We start from the raw sequence: 17,401 nt of genomic DNA on the forward strand, positions 1-17,401 counted from the left end.
AAAACACACAGCCAGTCGCCACCTCAGACCCTTGCCTGGTCCCAGCTGAGGCAATGCCTTCTCTATTCTGGGATGTCATATATAAAATTGCACATCTCTGCCTTCTGACTCCCTTGTTTTTTGTCTTGACAGCTTGTCCCATCTGTCCCCATTTTAAAATCTCCTACCCTCCCTCTTTTCTCACTAGCTCTTCTTCTGGTGTCACTTCTCCTATCCACAACAGCTTCATTTGTACCTGGTCTGTCCAAGCTTGTGTGTGAAAGGATTAAATCATCGTTTGAAACAAATCCAAGGGACATCACTGGGCACTGGAATCTTAAAATATTAACAATATCAGCCACTTAGTGCTTTGGAAGTCATTTTTCCTGCATTGCAGATGGGGGGTGAGCACTAGTACCATTTACCATCACTCTTCCTCTCTGCACGAGTTGCAGGTAGAGGGCGTGCAGCGTGTTGTTTGCTGATGAAGAATAAAAGCATGAGGTACACCTTTTCTTCTCGGTGAGCTGGAAATCCAGAGCTCTTTTATGTTGTGCTTGGAACATTTGACTCAGCAGCTGAATTCTACCCACCGCCTCCAAACCTCTCTTCCGCTGAGAGCACTGCCAGTAGTTGGATGGGTGCACACAACAGTTTTCAAGGAGGAACTGACACAGAGATTTTGCATTCCCAGGTGGGATGCAGCATGTCCCACTATGGGCTTCTCCCCAGGTTCCTGCACAGCGGTGGCTGCAGAGTCTGTCTCTTTGTGGAACCACCGGCCCGTGCCCATCAGATTTTGGCCTTCGCAGTCTCAAGGTTGGAGCAATGCAGAGTAACTGTCATCCGGGGAGGCCAAACATGTCCTCTGCCTCCAAGAGGTAGCCCAATCATTCTTGGTGAAGGGAAAAAGATGGCTTTCAGCTGGGATGACATTTGCTGTGGCCCCATACAGTTAGTGAGCATCACACAAGCTCTGCCACACATAAGAGGCTGGGACTCAAACACAATACATGTTTTATTATTAAAAAATGCATAAAAACTAAAGACATGCTTCCCAGAGTTAGAGTCTATATGTACATCTGCGCTTCCCAGGCAGTTGCAGGGAGCTTAGTCTTCTGCCCTCACTGCAAACATGCACTGCACAGGTGTTTGTTACCCTTTGTTAGGTGTTCTTACCTGCATTTACAGCATTCCAGCCAAATGAAGAGAAAACCCTATACTGCCTGGGGTGTAAGATGGTGCAGTTTGTATCTGTGACTGAGAGACCATACTGAACTTTTAGAGACACCTGTAGGACATCTCTGTTCAGTAGCAAACTTTACAGAAACTTTACCATGCCCAGGTAGCAGGCTGAAATTCCCCTTCCCTAGGAAGAGTTCTCACTAAGGGCTGAAACTGGACCTGAATTTCGTAGTTAGATCCCAAACTTACAACAGGCAAATACTGGGCATCAAAGGATTGAGTGTTCTGATATCAAATGTGCAATCTCTTTGGACTTATTGGTCCCACCTTTGCCAACTCAGCAAATGCTGATGTTTGTGGTATTCATATCTGAGGAAGTGCAATGTGGAATCCTAAGTCTTGTGATACTGCTGAGTTTTCAGCGCAGTGAAAATAAAAGAAATTAAGATCTAGCAAATATTTAGGATAAGTAGAGCAAGATGTAACTGCACTTCCTTGCTGCACAAAACAAAGGCTGATTTACAGTAAAATATTAAATTATTAAAAACCACACAAGCATTTGCAGTTACAGTGAGTCAGACATGCTGATTGGAAAACAAAACGAAACCCAAAGAGCAAAACCATTAATTTTGCCCCGACTGGAAGGCTGCAGTGATACTAGTCTATGTTTTATGTGACTTTTACAGCATACCAGAAAACCTCCTAAATAGGAAGGCCAGTGGTTCTCAAGCTTTTTCATCATGAGGCCTCTCTCTTCAGAGATCTCCCAGTTCATCTCTTCCCCCAACTCACACATCTTCTCAAAGCTGATTTCACACCGTCACTATAGCAGCTACAGTACTTGGTTATTTGAAGAAGTCATAGGACTAATACAGAGAATGATTAAACGAATCTGATTTTGAAGCAAATGCTGGAACCTGTTCCTGCTGAAACTGAAGCAAGTCTGCCATTCTGTATCTCAGCTGTCTCCTTCCTCTCCTGGAGGGCAGCACTTACCATTAATTGGCAGTGTTTCTCCATACTGCTGTTAAGTCCTCTCTACACTGTTTCCTTTCCATTCCTTTGAAGTTGGATTCTGTCCTCACATATGCCAGCTGCTCTCCCTCCCTTTGCATTTTAACGTGAGCTGCAAGTCTAGTCAGGCCTGAACTGGCATCAAACGGAAGAAAAAGAAAGACATAAAAAAGGTACATGGGATGAAGAGGAATGCTGGATTTTCATTTTTTTTTTCTAATTTCCTTGCTAGCCAAAACATCTGAAACTCCTAAAACAGCCCTGGATCGAGGAAGCGGCAAATGTCACTGCATAAAATAAGCCAGATGTTCAAATTCAGTGCTGGGTAGAAGCAGATATGCTGATCAGTTTGAGAACCACTGAGGTAGGCAACAAGTCTAGGCAGTACTGCTGAGTGAACACGAGGGGAATCTTGCCCTCTTGTCCTGAATGACAGTGTAAATACCCACTAGTGTTTTCAGAGGTATCAGTCCCGAAGTCATGCAGCCAGGATTGAAGACACCATCTACACAAGAGCAAGCACTGACTGAACAGAAGGTGTATTCAGTTCTGCTCCAACATTCAGTGCGAAGGAGCAGAGCACAGACTCTGACTGCCACCTTCGCTCTGAACTCCCTTCAGCAGGATGTGGTCAATCTGTAACTCTACTGCCCCTCTCCCCCAAATCCAAGGGGTTGTTGGGGTTGCGGTTCTTCCAAGCCGTTTGCCACTGCAGCCCACATAGGTGGTGAAAGCTACAAAAGCTGCCCAAGAGCTCTGGCCAGTTCTGTTCAAAGCCGTTCCAGATCCAGCATCAGAGCCCCAGGCGACATGGCATCGTGCTGCACAAAACCAGTCCCAGGAAAGTAGAATGTCACTGCTATGTACAGGCTAACAACTTTTCCCTCCTCCTGTCTCTAGCTCATACAGCAGGCTTTTGTCCTCCCCTTCCTGCCCATCTGGATGCCTTTCACCCTCAGCATCATCTCCAAGGCACAAGGGGGTCATGATGTAGCGATAGTCACTTGTGACAGCAGCAGCTGCCCCAGCAACAGTCTCTTCAGCATCCATATTTCCAAAGGAGGTGTGCAGGGCAGGGTCACTTGCAGATGCCTCTTCGTCCTTCCCAATGTTGACATAGAGAGGATCTAGACTGGAAGAGAGTGTGGACATCCTCCCGCGAATCATTTCCAGCTGGGACCGAAGCACTCCAAAGCTAGGGCGTAGTTTGGGCTCAGGATGCCAACATCTACACATGAGATCGTAGCTGCAAAATAGAGGAAGATAAGAGCCCTGAGAAGCAGAGCAGCCATGCCCTGTACCTCTGAACAGGGGCTTTGGGCAGTGCAGCTTAAAAAAGCACAGATGCTTTTCCCAAAACCTATCAGCTTTGGCCTTGCACAGGCAATACACCATGTGGATGGTCATTATAGATCTAATTTCTTATTCCTTCCCAATTTCAAAGGCATTAGCACTCTGGTCAAAATAGTTATTTAGACAGTATCAAAACCCCCAAAAGTCCTGTCAAAGCATGCTGAATTTCTTAGTAAAACTCTTGTTTTGCTGTCTCTAGGGAGCTAAAATAGGATGGTGTGACATCACCTAGTAATAGCTTCTGAATTTATGCACAAAAAGTGTCCTCTCAACCTCTGCCACATCTGAAACCATCCCTTCAATTTCTAGTTCAAGAGCAGATAAATCACAAGAAGAAAACCAATATTGAACTGTGGTAGGCACAAGTTATGTCCAGAGTATTCACACTGTGTTAACTCAGCACTCCTGGAATAACTGAGGTGTGCTGCAGTTTCTGCCTGACAGGTTGTCAGCAGGACTGGAAAAAAGCACATGGGTTTTGTTTAGAGGACTGTTAAAGAATGGACAACAGCTTCACTGCTGGAAGAGGGATGCTGAAATGGCCTTTCCACTACAAAGGCACCACCCCTATGCAGAAGATTTGTTCAGTGCCTCAGGCCCCATCCTGCACCGTTTCTCCCTTTTCCTGTGAGCCACCTCAGCTCTGGTTGAATAAGGGCCAGTATGAGGAGACACCACGGGCTCCTATGGCCTGTGCTTGGGCAAGGGGAGAAAAGCTCTGCTCCCCTGTGGCTGCTTTCCCAGCTCAGTGTCTGTGCTGGCTGGCCTCCCACTGGCCAGGCCTCTGGCTGGAGCATGGCCAGAGCCATTGTCCTCCTCCTTTTTGTGCATCACCCACAAGAGTGACAGCTGCATTCCTATGGCGTTATTGTTGCCAGTTTTGCAGGGAACAGTAACAAAGCACAGTGCTGGCACTGAAAAACATTGCATACAAATGAACCCCAGTTAAACTTGTAAATGGAAAAAATCTGATATGGCCTTTACTGGGAAATAAAGCATTTAATGATGGGGTTTATTTTACTTTTTCTGTTCCTTGCTTACTATCAGATTTACAAGACTGTTTTTGATCTCACACTACTTTTACAGAAAGCTTCTATGGTTCAGTTCCCTTAATCCTGAATAATCCTTCACAAACAGTAGAAATAATTCTAAACGCTCCAGATAAAACAGAAACTTCCTATTCTATGGCACCAAATTAAACACTTTCTTTTCCCCTCGCTGTCAATCAGCAGAAATTCGTTTGAAAGAAAGGTAGGAAACTACTGGCTGTACTGAATCAGCTCCAAAACTCCATTTCCCCAGTACCCTACTTCTGACCACGTCCAGTAGCAATCCTTGGGGAAAGCACGTAAGATGAAGGTGGGTGTGTAATGAGATCTTTATGGTATATTCTCTCAGATCTCAATAACCTGTAGCTCAGGGGCCTTGCAAAATGGTGGTTGTACCTTTTCAGTAGTTTTTGATGGATTTTACTCCAATGCCTACCTAGTAGTTTTTTGAATCTCTTCTCTACTTTCTGCATCTATAATATCCTATAGCCACAAGCACCACAACTTGGAATCAAAGCTACTCACAGCAGTAAAGATGTAGACATGTAATGAATTTAAGCAATGATATAACAATGTTTTCATTTAAACTCAGTAACAGTTAAAATGAACTGCTGAGAAGATAAAAGTGTACAGCTTTAGTAACAAGAGTACAGATTATTCCCCATGTGGAAAAAAAAAGGAAAAGGAGAAAGAAACCATATGAAATAATCTACCATCAAAGCAGGAGGAAAGAGGAAAAATAGAGGACTTCATGTTGCCCATTTTACATACAAGGAATTGCCTGAAAGGACCACTAAAGTCAGTGCTCACAGTTATGTCTTGCTTTGGGCACAACACAGAGAAAACAGACTTCCTTGGGCCCTCAGTGAAATGATTTCACGTTGTCCAGACAAGGCAAGCTTTTACCCTGGGATAAGTTATGGTAACACTCCCTGAGGGATCTCAGCCCCACACGTGGAGTCCAGGAAGCTCCAGCCACCACCCATGGAGCAAGGGTTCCTGAGCAAACACTTCACATAACCTGCTACCCAAGAATGGTGCTTTGGTTGCAGGACTAAGGCAGGAGCACACGCTGCAGCATGTGGCTGCCTGATGCCCTGAGGACTATCTGAGTCCTTTCTGTAAGCCTGTAAATGTCTGAAACCAGTATCTGCAAGATTGGCCTGGTTTTGTTTCCACCTGTAATTTACAGTGGGACACTGACCTACAGAACTTTAGATTCACCTGTCTGCTCCCTTCTCTTTCAACCTGCTATTTCTGAGAGTAGTAGATCCAGTTTTGAAGACTGAGCCAAGCTTTGAAAGACGCATGCAGGCCCCTGCCTCTGCAACCCAGTTTCCTCATAGTCTTGCTAGACTGTCTTCTGTTCAGCCTTCAGGGTGTGCCATGAAACTCATCCCGTTGCTCAGATGTTGGCCTGAGAAGGCAGGGAGTAGTTTCTACATAAGTTATATACTTCCCACAAAGCCAAGAGCTGCTAATGTTGACACCGTTCAAACCCTTGAGCCAAGTTAGCTGCTTGTGTAGTTACCACAGGATCCTGGGAGCTCTGCCAGCAGAGAATATCTGGTAGCTAACCCAGAGACTTTCTAGTGAATGCCTCTGTGTACTAGAAAGTGGATGGATTCAGATCAGCATTCCAGCTAGCTGCCTCTGTTTCCTAGCGAGCCAAACTTCTCAAGAAATCAAGTCACCAGGGTGAGGAAGTACTCACACATCTTCCAGGCACTCCGGCGGCTGTTTCAGCCTGTTCCCACTGATGAGGTAGTTGTAGATTTCTGCATTCTCAATGCCAGCATAAGGGGTTTGCCCTCTGGTCACAATCTCCCACATGGTCACCCCGAATGCCCACTGAAAGAGAACAGCACAGAGAACAAGTGTACAGACAGTTCCCTGCTCGCTGGGGTGAGGTTTCAGTATGCTCAGACTGTGCTGACCCTCCCAGTCTGGGGTAATGTCATGTGAACAGCAGTGGTGCAAGGACTATCAAAACTCTAGCTAGACAACAAAAATGACCCATCAGATGCAGCTGATGCTGACATACCATCTTAGGAGATGGCTGAAGGCCCTATCTGGTCCCATTCTGCAGTGGAGCAGGGGAAGATTTGGGAGCTGCTGCTGTCTTCCACCTGCAGACCTCTCGCAAGCATCTCCTACTCATGGTTCTTTAAGGTATGCAGTATTGGTTTTGTGCTATAAGAAGATTTTGGTTTGGGGCTCGCGAATCAGTTTCTTAATTCACTGAACCAGATTCTGAGCTTCTAGTAATGTACAGGCACAAGTGAAAGCAGAGTTTAGCCAATAAACAGAGCAAGGAACAAACCACGCAAGTGAAAGCAGAGTTTAGCCAATAAACAGAGCAAGGAACAAACCACGCATGGCTCACCTTCATTGCTGCTCTGCACTGCAACATTCGTACTTGTACGTTTCAACTGCAAGGTCTGTTAGGTGCTAAAGATTATTATTTTCATAAGCAAACCCCTGTCCAGTATCTACTGTAAACTGGCTGAGCTAGTGATCGCCAATCGCTAAACACTGTCCACAGCTGTTACAGCAATCACTGAGCAACAAAGCAGCCACAATACAAGGCACTCTCCAGTTACATTGTGACACGGATAACTGGAAAGTCCACAGGACTGAAGGACAAAACTAGCGTGAAAACAGACAAAAGGCAGCGAGGAAGAGAGGAGACAGTATCAGGAAAAAAAAAAAAGAAAGGAACAACCAAAAAAACCAAAGGGAAAATATGCAACAATTTCAGATGAATGGGTTTAGCCTTGCTCCCCAGGGGCAAAGTTATTGGGAGTGTCTAAGCACTGATGTATTCTATTCAGATCTATGAAGTTCCACCAATGCCTCCTGTAGCACAGAGAACCTTTGCTGCATTTACACATAAGTGTGTGGGTTACATGCACTTCAAATGTCACCTTCAAACTGTCATGGAGAAGAGAAAGCAAAAAGAATAAGAAAGAAGAAACTGCATAAAGAAAGAGGAAAAGGAAGAGGAGCAGGGGAAAGGTGAAGAAGACGATGGGGATAAGAACTGACAAATAAAGGACAAAAGGACAAGAAGAGGAAAAGGGTTGATTTCTTCTGCCATAAGCCACTCTCACATATTTTTAGTCTTGAGTTCTGACAACACTGAAGGCAGAGGTAGCACCATCCCTCAAACCCAAGGCAAACTCCCTTTCCCATCACCAGGGCCTTTTCCCACATTGACTGGATACAGAAAGATTCCTCTACTTCAGTAGGAATACAAATGGTCCCCAAATGCACCAGAGCAAAACTCACCACATCGCTGTGCGTTGTGTACAGATTATCTGCCAGACTTTCCAGAGCAAGCCACTTCACTGGCAGCTTGGAGGCACAGCCCTGACGGTAGTAGTCTCCACTGTAGATTTTCTTAGAAAGTCCAAAGTCTGCGACACTCACATTCATGTTCTCATCCAACCTATGGGAAAGTTTTCATGATTGAGGAAAGGAAAGCATTTTTTGGCTATGTCAGGCAAGAAAAAAAGAAAAAAAAAAACAAAAAACACCAAAAAAACAGTGTTCAAGGAACTGAGGTATATAGTTGACCAAGTATTACCAAAGAGGATAATGATTTCATCTACTTGATGATCAATGTGAAACAGTTTAGTGGTCTCAAATCAGTTCCTTCAGACTAACAGGGAAATAATTAGGACTAATGAAGTAAGGAAATAGCCATGCTCAGACGGTCTACTCTGTTACACAAAACAAACCTAGATACTTTCTGTAGTTTCCAAGATTATCACAGGACATCTGCAGTGCTCAGTGCTACCACCAAGGCCTGGTGAATGGTCTGAATTGCCCCTCACCCACTTAAACCTAGACACATTGGTAGGCAATGGAAGTGAAGCCCACAAAGACTTCATGTTCCCAGGCCTCATAAAGGACTCACTGCTTTCCCCAGATGATGTGCTGAAACATGCATTCAGCTTCCTCTGGAGGAAGTCTGCAAAAATAGGAAATCAGTATGGGTTTTCTTGTAAATGTCAATTATGACTATTAGGCTCTTATCTGTATATCTGGACATTCAAATGCCTTTGGAAATCTGTGTCTCATTGCGGATTTTATCAGTTGTTGTGGTTTTGTTCAGAGGCAGAGTTCTGCCTGTCAGAATGGCTTGTTCCTTACTCCATTCTTAGGGAAGAAGTAGAGTGGAAAGAAGAAAAAGGACTTTTCTACCCTTCAAAGCAGTCAAGTTATTTTGGGGTCAGGAACAGTGAAGTGAGATCACACGGTGTGTTCACCATTTTAAAGGCATTCTCCACCAGCTTTCAAGGAAACTACAGTTCTTATATTGTGATAATCAAGTCCTCAAAATAGATACCAGAAATACAGACTTCAGGCTACAATGAAAGTTTTTTTCTCCTAACACAGCCAAACCCAGTCTCTCCTGTTGGTTACATTATATTGTGGAACAAAGAGCCTATGCTGACACGCAGCCACTAGAGTAGCTTCTAATTACAAACACATATTGTAATCAACTCTATGAAACTATATGTGCAGACCAATGATGGAAAAGTTCCTTATAAAAAAGGTTTATTTGAAAGCTCAGTGGGACTTCAGGAGTTGCTCCCTGTCCCCAGCACCACCACCACACACTCCACTACCACGGTCATGGCTCCCCTATGTCTACTGTCACTCAAATGCAAGGATCTCAGACAGAATCCATCCCCACTTCTGTGACGTAAAAGTTTTCTCTTCCCTCCCTCACCCACTCTGGTCTTTTTTTTTCTCTAAAAACTCATGGGTCACTTACATGCAGTTCCGAGCTGCGAGATCCCTGTGTATGAAATTTTTTGAGCTCAAGTACTCCATCCCACTGGCAATGTCAATCATGAACTTGAGGAGCGTCTGAACAGGCAAGTTCTGTAAGAAATAACAAAGTTTAAGTTCTTTTCCTGTAAGCTTTGAACACATATGGCAAAACTGCAACATTTGCTGCTAGCTTAAGGAGCAGAGATGGGGGATATAGGGAGGGGGATGGAATGGAGGAGCTGGTCCTCAACATGCATGGAATTAAGTACTTCAACATCACATCTCACAACCTTCTCTGGTATTAAAATCCAGTCATCTGTCAGTGTCTTTGGGAGGCCAACCCTGAACTGCTCCGAGTACATTCTCTGAAAATCCATACCCTTCCAGAAGGAATTCTACTGTAAGACAGACTTACAAAAGGGTTTTCCCCAATCCGTGACATCAGCAGGAAAGCATGGAGGTCTCCATGCTTCATGAAGGGCAGGATCACCATGGGAATTGGGAGACGGCCTTTGGGACGGCTCCGTAGACTGACTCCTGATGAGGACACACACAGCAAAGGGGTGTTAGCAAACAGATCACGCCCAAGTGGAATCTTAAAGGTTGCTTGCCTTCCTCTTAGAAATCTGGAGGAAAACGTGCAGTTTTGGCAGGTAGATTCCATGCTCAAGGCCCCTTTCCATGACTTCATGCCAGGAGGTGTTAAGATACCTCTAAGCCTGTTTGTTTCAGAGGCAGTACTAAGTGCCTCTCAGATCTTCTTGCAGGACCTGCTATAAATGTTTCTAGGATCACTCCAGACCAGACAGCCCCAAACCCCAGGCTTTGCAGTACAATCTACACATTCTGGAAATTGCCTGTGTTCCACAGTGCCGACCCACAGATGTCGTACTTCTTACTTGGTACTTCGGAAAGGCACAATCTTCCCTGCCTCTATTTATAGTGTACCAACGCATCTGTCCACATTTCATGGCAGTGTAGACATATCTCGGCCATCCAAAGTCTCCCTGATGTAGTTCGCAAGAACCAAAGAAATGGCTTAAATAAGAGATGCTTATTACTGGTGTATGAGGGCAAGCGTTGAGAGCACTTACACACACTGGGCCCGGTGAAGGAGCAGTGCTGATCTATGCAGGACTCCAGGCAGCACAGAGGTGGCTGCACTAGCACTGCTGTTGGACAGCAGTGCAGAGTGAGATCGTGTGGGATTGTGCAGGAACAGGAGGTGCTCTGTGGCATAAGCAGCAGTGCTGGCTTACCAATCAGTTTAGTGACGTGTGGGTGGTCAAATTCCTTCATACACGCAGCCTCTCGCAGGAACTCCTCAATGTCAGTCGATGTGAAGATGTCCGCTGGAAAAAGTGACTGTAAGTTTTCCTCCTTTGAGGGTGGCTCCAAGGGACTTTACAAATAATGATTATCAGAAGCTTGTTCTTTGTGGCACAGCACATCCTCTCAGACCTATAGCTAGATAAGCCATTTTACAACAAAGCAGAGCCTGACGCTCTCGCCTGGGATGGGCAGCAGTAAGCATGCATCAGGGTCATCTGGTAAATTGGTTATTGGTAGAGTAAAGACCTGCTGATTAGCAGCTCTTTTCTCAGTAAGAACTTTCCTTGGAAGCTGTGCAAAGCATGTGGGGGTTAAAGATGTAAGAATAAATTAGGTAAAAGAACCTAAACTACAATGTCACGGAGAGGAGACATCACACAAATGAAAGAAAATGTTGAAACTGAGGAGATGGCCTGGAGTCCCTGGCTGACACAGCAGACCCCAATTCATCTCTGATAAGGATGGCATGAAAGATCGGTGGTTCTCTATCTCTGAGCATAATTGAGTCTTCTAAGGTGGTGGAGGTAAGATTTCTTAAATAACCACACTACTGGAGAGCATGGACCAAATTCAGCAGTGACATACATCAGCATAAATTTGGAGTAAATTATTTCTCATTGCTATTACTCCAGATTTATGGAAACAGATCAATATAATGAAGAATTAGCCCAGTCAACTACTTCCTCCAATTCTGTTGCTGCATTTTAGCAGGAGTCCTCCAGTCCTGCTGCAAGATCAGACTCAGACCTGTAGGGGAGTATTCATATTATCTGCTTTAGGCAAGTAATTTCAATATGATTCAGAAGACAAAAGCATATTCCCTTTTTACAGTCAATGGAGAAAGGAAGGTGCCTCTGGAGGCTGACAGATTGTTCCTAAATTAGATGCCTGAAGGTAGACAGTCTGACTACACAAAAGTTTGATTAGAATTATTGCTGAAGCTGGATTAAGTTGATACAACTTACACTAGTGTGATACTAGTATATTTAGTACAAGCTGGCATTCTGTGACAGCAAACTGAGCTCCAGAAGTGAGTGTGACTCTGCTTTCAGTCGGTCTCAGTTAATTTTTGCCTTACAGGCAACAGGGATGAAATAACATCGGTTAACCTATATAAACACACATATATGTACGTACTTGCTTTGATTTATACCTATCTCTTAATTGCTTTTCTTGTTACAGACTTGTGTCTGATGAATGTGTTAGTTGCCCTTGTTATGTATACTCATCAAATGACAAATCAGAAGGGAGTGAGACTACTTAGTTAAATGTGCCTGACTGAGTTAGCTTGTCACTGCATTCAGCCCAAACACTCTTCTGTTTATTCCAGGATATGGGCTTGGAGGAGTACTGTCTTTCACTGCTGAATTATTAGGGCAAAGCAGACCTGTTTGAGCTGTCTGTGCCACATGATACAGTGGTTTTGATTGCACTCACCACGTGCTAGATGCTGTAGAAGCAACTAGGGTGGTATAGGTCTTTCCCTGAAAAGCTTCCACTACAAAAAGACTGACATGAAAGGGATGGGTAGAATGGCTGAGTTGGAAGCTCAGAGAGGAGTAAAGAGCATCAAGGCATGTTTGCTGAGAGCAGGACAGACAACATTTAATCCTTCCAAGCTTTCTTTTCTTAAGTAATTCAGGTAGCCCTGCTCCCACTTACCTTTCAGCATCTTCACTGCAACTTTCTGGAAAGAGCCATCATCTAGCTTCAGTAGTGCCTCTCGAACTGACCCAAACTCCCCTGTGAAATGACCAGAGAAGGCAGTGAGGGAATAGCTTATTGTGAAGAAAGGTTCTCTTCAGGGGTCACTGGGAAAGAAGCTGAATAACCATAAGCAATGCTTCATTTTTCATTCTGCAGTTTCAGACACCAACTTTCAGCATATGTGTGCCTAGAAGAGGTAGCACTACCAGTAGACAGAGATCACTGTGCTGGCAGTCCAGAAGGCAAAGGAAAACAACAGGGGAAAAAAGCAATATCCAGCCAGCCAGACGATGCAGAGACAAAGTTTAAGCTGGGATTGTAGGCAGACATTTCTGGGGAAGCCATATCATGAGGGATGAGTGAGCAAGGTTCTGGTCAGAGAGGAGGCTGTTAGCTGAGCAGCAAGTGGATGGGTTGGCGGAGGCTCTCAGTATTAACAGCCATCAGAGCTGAGTGATGGTGCCAGACTAAACGATTTGAAATATAGTCAGCCTTATCTCTCAAAACTCAGGGAATGACTTCTATGAATCACAGTCCAGAGAAAACACAGAGTACCTACTTGTGTGTGAGTGATATGCTGATTCACAGGAGGTAGTGTCTACTCTGGTTTATTCTCTAAGGGAGATAAGAGGAAATGCAACAGGCCAAAACCTCTTCAAATTATTTTGGCCTGAAGTGGTTTTATACCACAGCCTAACAGCCTCTTTGCATTAGATCTGGCTATAGATTTGCTCTCCCTAATTTTGTAACTGCCTACTCCACCCAAAATGCATTAGTATGAGGAACTTTGGTACTGAAAAGAAGGAAGCAAAATATGGCACTCAGGACACCCACCCCAGAAACAATATCTTTCCACTAGCTTTTCACCAGCGTCCTTCACTACCGTACGGTACATGCTTACTACATGATAACCACAAGGAGTGGATCTGACCACAAAAGAGGAAAATGGGAAGGAGCAAAGGCATTTCGTGCTGCTTCCATACTATGGAGCTGTTGCTCAGCTGTAGAGTCAGCAGAGCCCACGGTAATGCAGACATGCCATCTTACAACCTGTGTGCTGAATGTGGGGTTGCAGCAGTGGGACTGACAACACAGATCAGATCCTACCAGCTGGTATTCTCCCAGCAAGATCATGCCCTGGGGACCCACTGCAGCTGATTTCAGTTTGTTACCTGCCATAGAGACAGCCCAGAAGGGTTGAAGCAGGATCCCAGAAACTGGCCAACAGCTGATACTCACAAAGAGATGACACAGCTGTTTTATTACTTAGCTTTGTTAAACCCTCTGAGAATGCTTCTGCAGGAAGGTCATCTTCCTGCTCTAAAAGAAACGCATTTGTTCTAAGAGGGATGGAGTAGAAGAATGCTCCCAGTGGGAAAGGGTCAAAGAAAACTGCAATAAAATTAGTCTTATAAAGAAAAAGGAAGCAAAACACTTCAGCTTCCTTTTGCTTATGACCCTGACATGCTCCTCTCATAGTTATTGGCTTTATCCTTACACGTTTTCATTTATTTCTAAAGACTGCCTTCAGACTGAGAAGTAAGGAAGGATGATTCAACAGTTAGCACACTGGTCTGCCATTTGGGAAATCTAAATTCAAACCCATCTTTCCACATAGAGTTTCTGGGCCAATCTCTCAGGTAAGTTAAGTGAGAAGCATCCCACTTTTGCTCTGACAATCCCTCCTCATCTGAAGACCTCCGAGAAGTATTAGCAGCACCTGTGTACAAGATCCAGCGGGAGATTCACAGTCAGAAGCACTCCTAAGGACTTGAACTAATGAGGACAAATGTCAGCAAAATTCAGTACCTGTTCCAAATGTGCCTCCCTAAGAGGCCAAATTAAAATCTGGAGGCAAACCACCCCAGACACTGAGAATACCTGAAACTGAATCAACTTTTTTTGAGCGGTTGGAATGTCTGAGGTGTATCATCTCTGTCTCTGTATTGTCTCAGCCCATTTAATACTTCATGCTTATGTAAATGGAAGGAATTCTATAGCACCATTTTGTTATTAGAAGGAGCAGGAGTTTAACTGAACATTCCTTTGTTTAAACCTCTGAAAGAAAGTCACACACCAGTGAATCAACAGTACTTCGGAAAGCTGAGCACAGACTGCAGTTCATGACTGTGTCGAGCCATATTATAGGAATGGCTTAGCCAATATCCTCTTAGTTACGCTAAACCTCTGAAATGTTTTATCCCAGTGGAAAGGATAGCTCCATTTTAATTGCCATTTAAGGAGGAGAGAAAATTGCCACAAGGAGGAGAGAAAACAGGCTGCTTACGATTGCTTCTCCTTACTCAACAGTAAAGGTAACACAAGCGGGATTTTCAATGTAAAGCCTTGTTCGGTTTTGGTTCTTACCCTTGCCCAACATTCTTCCCAAGGTGAACTGCTGTTCCTGGATTAAGACATCTTTGAGTTTTGTCTTCAGCTCATCACTTATCCCTACACTCTCCACTGGAAAAGAAACCAAAACATAAAAATGAAGAATTAATAAGGATACCTATATATTCTGTCACAACATCAAGTATCACCTGTTCTAATCTCCATCTGATTCCCATACTGTAAGGAGGAAACCTGAAAAAACCAGTTCCCTAACATGTCCTCTAGCCTCACCACAGACAAGAGGCCAGTAACTTTCAATCACAAGAAAATGTACCAACATTACTTAAAGGAAGAGGGTGTGATAACACCACCCTCAAACACACCACGAGCAACAGGAATATAGAACTACTGTAAATAACACTGAGAAGATAAAATCCAATCAGAAGGGCCATTGACAGACACTGGTTCATACAGCTTAATTTAAGTTGATGGAGCTGCACCACTTTTCAATGACTGGCTCTCAGACTATTTCAAGTACAATGTAAGTCTCACAGCACCTGGTTGAGAAGGTAACGTAATGTCAAAAAATTTATGGTCACTAGATTTAATGGAGAGACCTTTAAATCCAGGGGAGCAAAGTTAAAGACTCATCCTAACCCAGCTATGCAGCGCTGCTACAGAGGACCATGCCCTTGATGAACCAGGAGGCAGAAATGGATCATCTTAACTCTGGCCATTCCTGTTACTCAGGTTCCTGTTTGATAAGTTACTAATTCCTGGCTTTCCAAGACTGATTAATTGGTTCATGCTTGTAGCATAGCTCAGCATACTGAGTTTAAAGCATACTGCTAATATTCTTGAGCTGTATTTATCTCACCACTGTATAATATTCCAGTCGAAGTAGTCCCTGTAATGTGAAACTGGGGCAGAGGAGCGGCAATTCATGCCTTGCACTAATATACACAATGACTGTAGCTGTAATTAGCAAGTGCTAAGTAACTGGTATGGCAACAGCAATTCTGGCCTTTCATCTCTGCAATTCACAAGGTCTAAGCCTCTTTGTAAATTAATCCCATGTTTTTGATCAAAAAACATCCGTTTCAGTAAAAACAGAGAGAGTACAGTACATGCATGAACACATCTTCCCAGGTAGAATCACTCGGGTCATTTTACTTACGTGTTGCTTCAATGAGCTCTGGGCCCTCCCTGTTGAAAGACCTGGCAGCTCTGAAATGGACTGCTGGATCCCCTCTGCCAACCACACTTCCAAAGGCATGGCTAGAAGGCAGAAAAGACACACAGGACCATGATTACATGAGCCATTCACTTGACATATAAATACTGCAGACTGTTTTGTTAAAGAGGGTGTAGCTGGAGAAGAGGAACAATGGGTTTATGCTGCCTTGCTAATGCACCTAGAGGGGGTGAGGGCCTTCCAAAACAAGGGAATCACTCCTCCCCAGTGCTGGGAGAAGCTGCAGGTTGGGGCAGGTTGCAAGAGTCATGTAAACAGAGATGCTGCTGTGAGAGGGAGGTCTGAGAGACTGAAAAGAATGGGAACCTTGCTTGCAGCTGGGAGCAATCCACAGCCAAGCAGCCAACTGTCAGAGGCGATGGAAAGGAAACTTTACTGGGGATCCACAGGGTTCTGGGCAGTCAGGAAGTTACAATCAGCTGCTAGACTGAAAATCAGCATGGGATAAAGAGCTCAGCCCATAAGAATGTTTCATTAGTGAGTCTTTTCTCTTTGAATCTCTTAAGTAGCAGTGCTAAGAATTATCTCGATCTAGTTTACATTTCTATAGTCTAATAAAGCCTAGCTATTAACATAACATTTTTTCTACTGTATTTTTGATGTTCTTATTTTGAAGAAAAGGTAGGCATTCCCAAAATTGTTGAAAAAAAAACAACAACAGCCAAAAAAACCCCCCAAAAACCCCAACCAATACAGTTATCCAAAGAAAGTGTCAAAAGTACTCCATCAACAACGCTTTTTGAAAAATAATTGAGTCAGAAACCACACTAGAAGAGAAAGCAGAGATCTCTCTAACCAGCACAAGGAGAGCTTCCCTTACCCAAACCGAGTTTCCTTTCTTCTTTTTCGAAGAAGAATAAGAGCCAGGGCAACAGCCGTGACCAGAGCTGTGAGAATGCCTAATGCCACAGGAACCCAGGATGTCCCATAAGGAGGTTGTCTCTGGCCACCTAGATGATAGAGAAACCACCAGTCAGAAAATAGAAGACTGTCAATGATAAACACACCAATTTCTTCTTTTTGCTTTTAAATGGAAAAGCCATGCTGCTGGACCTGGTGTTCACAGTGGATCCTTGTATACTGGAATTTGGCATAAACAGCTGCTCAGTCAATCATCATGAAAACTAGCTGTTTCACACAGCAAAGGCAGAGCAAATGCATCTAGTTATAAGAAACTATTCTTAGTCTTTAGCCTTGAGAAAATAAAAGGCTCTGCACCAGATTATAATACTTTACATAAGCTCATGATCTGCTGCGCTTTAAACTGGAGTTTCAGGACGAAAAGGTTGCTTAATATGAGCATTCTCTGAGCAGGTTTCACCTTGTCCTGCTGGAGGCAGTCAGCAGAACCTTGACCAGGCTACACAGTACTCCCTGAATGTCAACCAGATAACATTTTGAAAGACAACAG

General features: G+C 44.1%; 1 protein-coding gene across 3 annotated transcripts in view; it reads right to left on the reverse strand.

The window, feature by feature from the left end:
* Nucleotides 1-973: 973 nt before the first annotated feature.
* Nucleotides 974-17,401, reverse strand: part of TYRO3 (TYRO3 protein tyrosine kinase) — a 42,668-nt gene continuing 26,240 nt past the window's right edge. For all 3 annotated transcript variants that reach the window (XM_039389024.1, XM_027750168.2, XM_027750169.2), the window contains 10 exons: nucleotides 16,811-16,940; nucleotides 15,913-16,013; nucleotides 14,772-14,867; nucleotides 12,360-12,440; nucleotides 10,625-10,717; nucleotides 9,781-9,902; nucleotides 9,367-9,476; nucleotides 7,872-8,031; nucleotides 6,295-6,431; nucleotides 974-3,424 (listed from right to left, as the gene is read on the reverse strand). In XM_039389024.1, coding sequence (XP_039244958.1) covers nucleotides 3,049-3,424; nucleotides 6,295-6,431; nucleotides 7,872-8,031; nucleotides 9,367-9,476; nucleotides 9,781-9,902; nucleotides 10,625-10,717; nucleotides 12,360-12,440; nucleotides 14,772-14,867; nucleotides 15,913-16,013; nucleotides 16,811-16,940 — 1,406 coding nt within the window. In that variant the 3' untranslated portion in view covers nucleotides 974-3,048. The remainder of the gene's footprint in view (nucleotides 3,425-6,294; nucleotides 6,432-7,871; nucleotides 8,032-9,366; nucleotides 9,477-9,780; nucleotides 9,903-10,624; nucleotides 10,718-12,359; nucleotides 12,441-14,771; nucleotides 14,868-15,912; nucleotides 16,014-16,810; nucleotides 16,941-17,401) is intronic.

The sequence above is a fragment of the Pipra filicauda genome, unplaced genomic scaffold (assembly GCF_003945595.2).
Source record: "Pipra filicauda isolate LSUMZ 115617 unplaced genomic scaffold, ASM394559v2 scaffold6_size6359152_pilon, whole genome shotgun sequence".
In the NCBI taxonomy this organism is placed as follows: Eukaryota; Metazoa; Chordata; class Aves; order Passeriformes; family Pipridae; genus Pipra; species Pipra filicauda.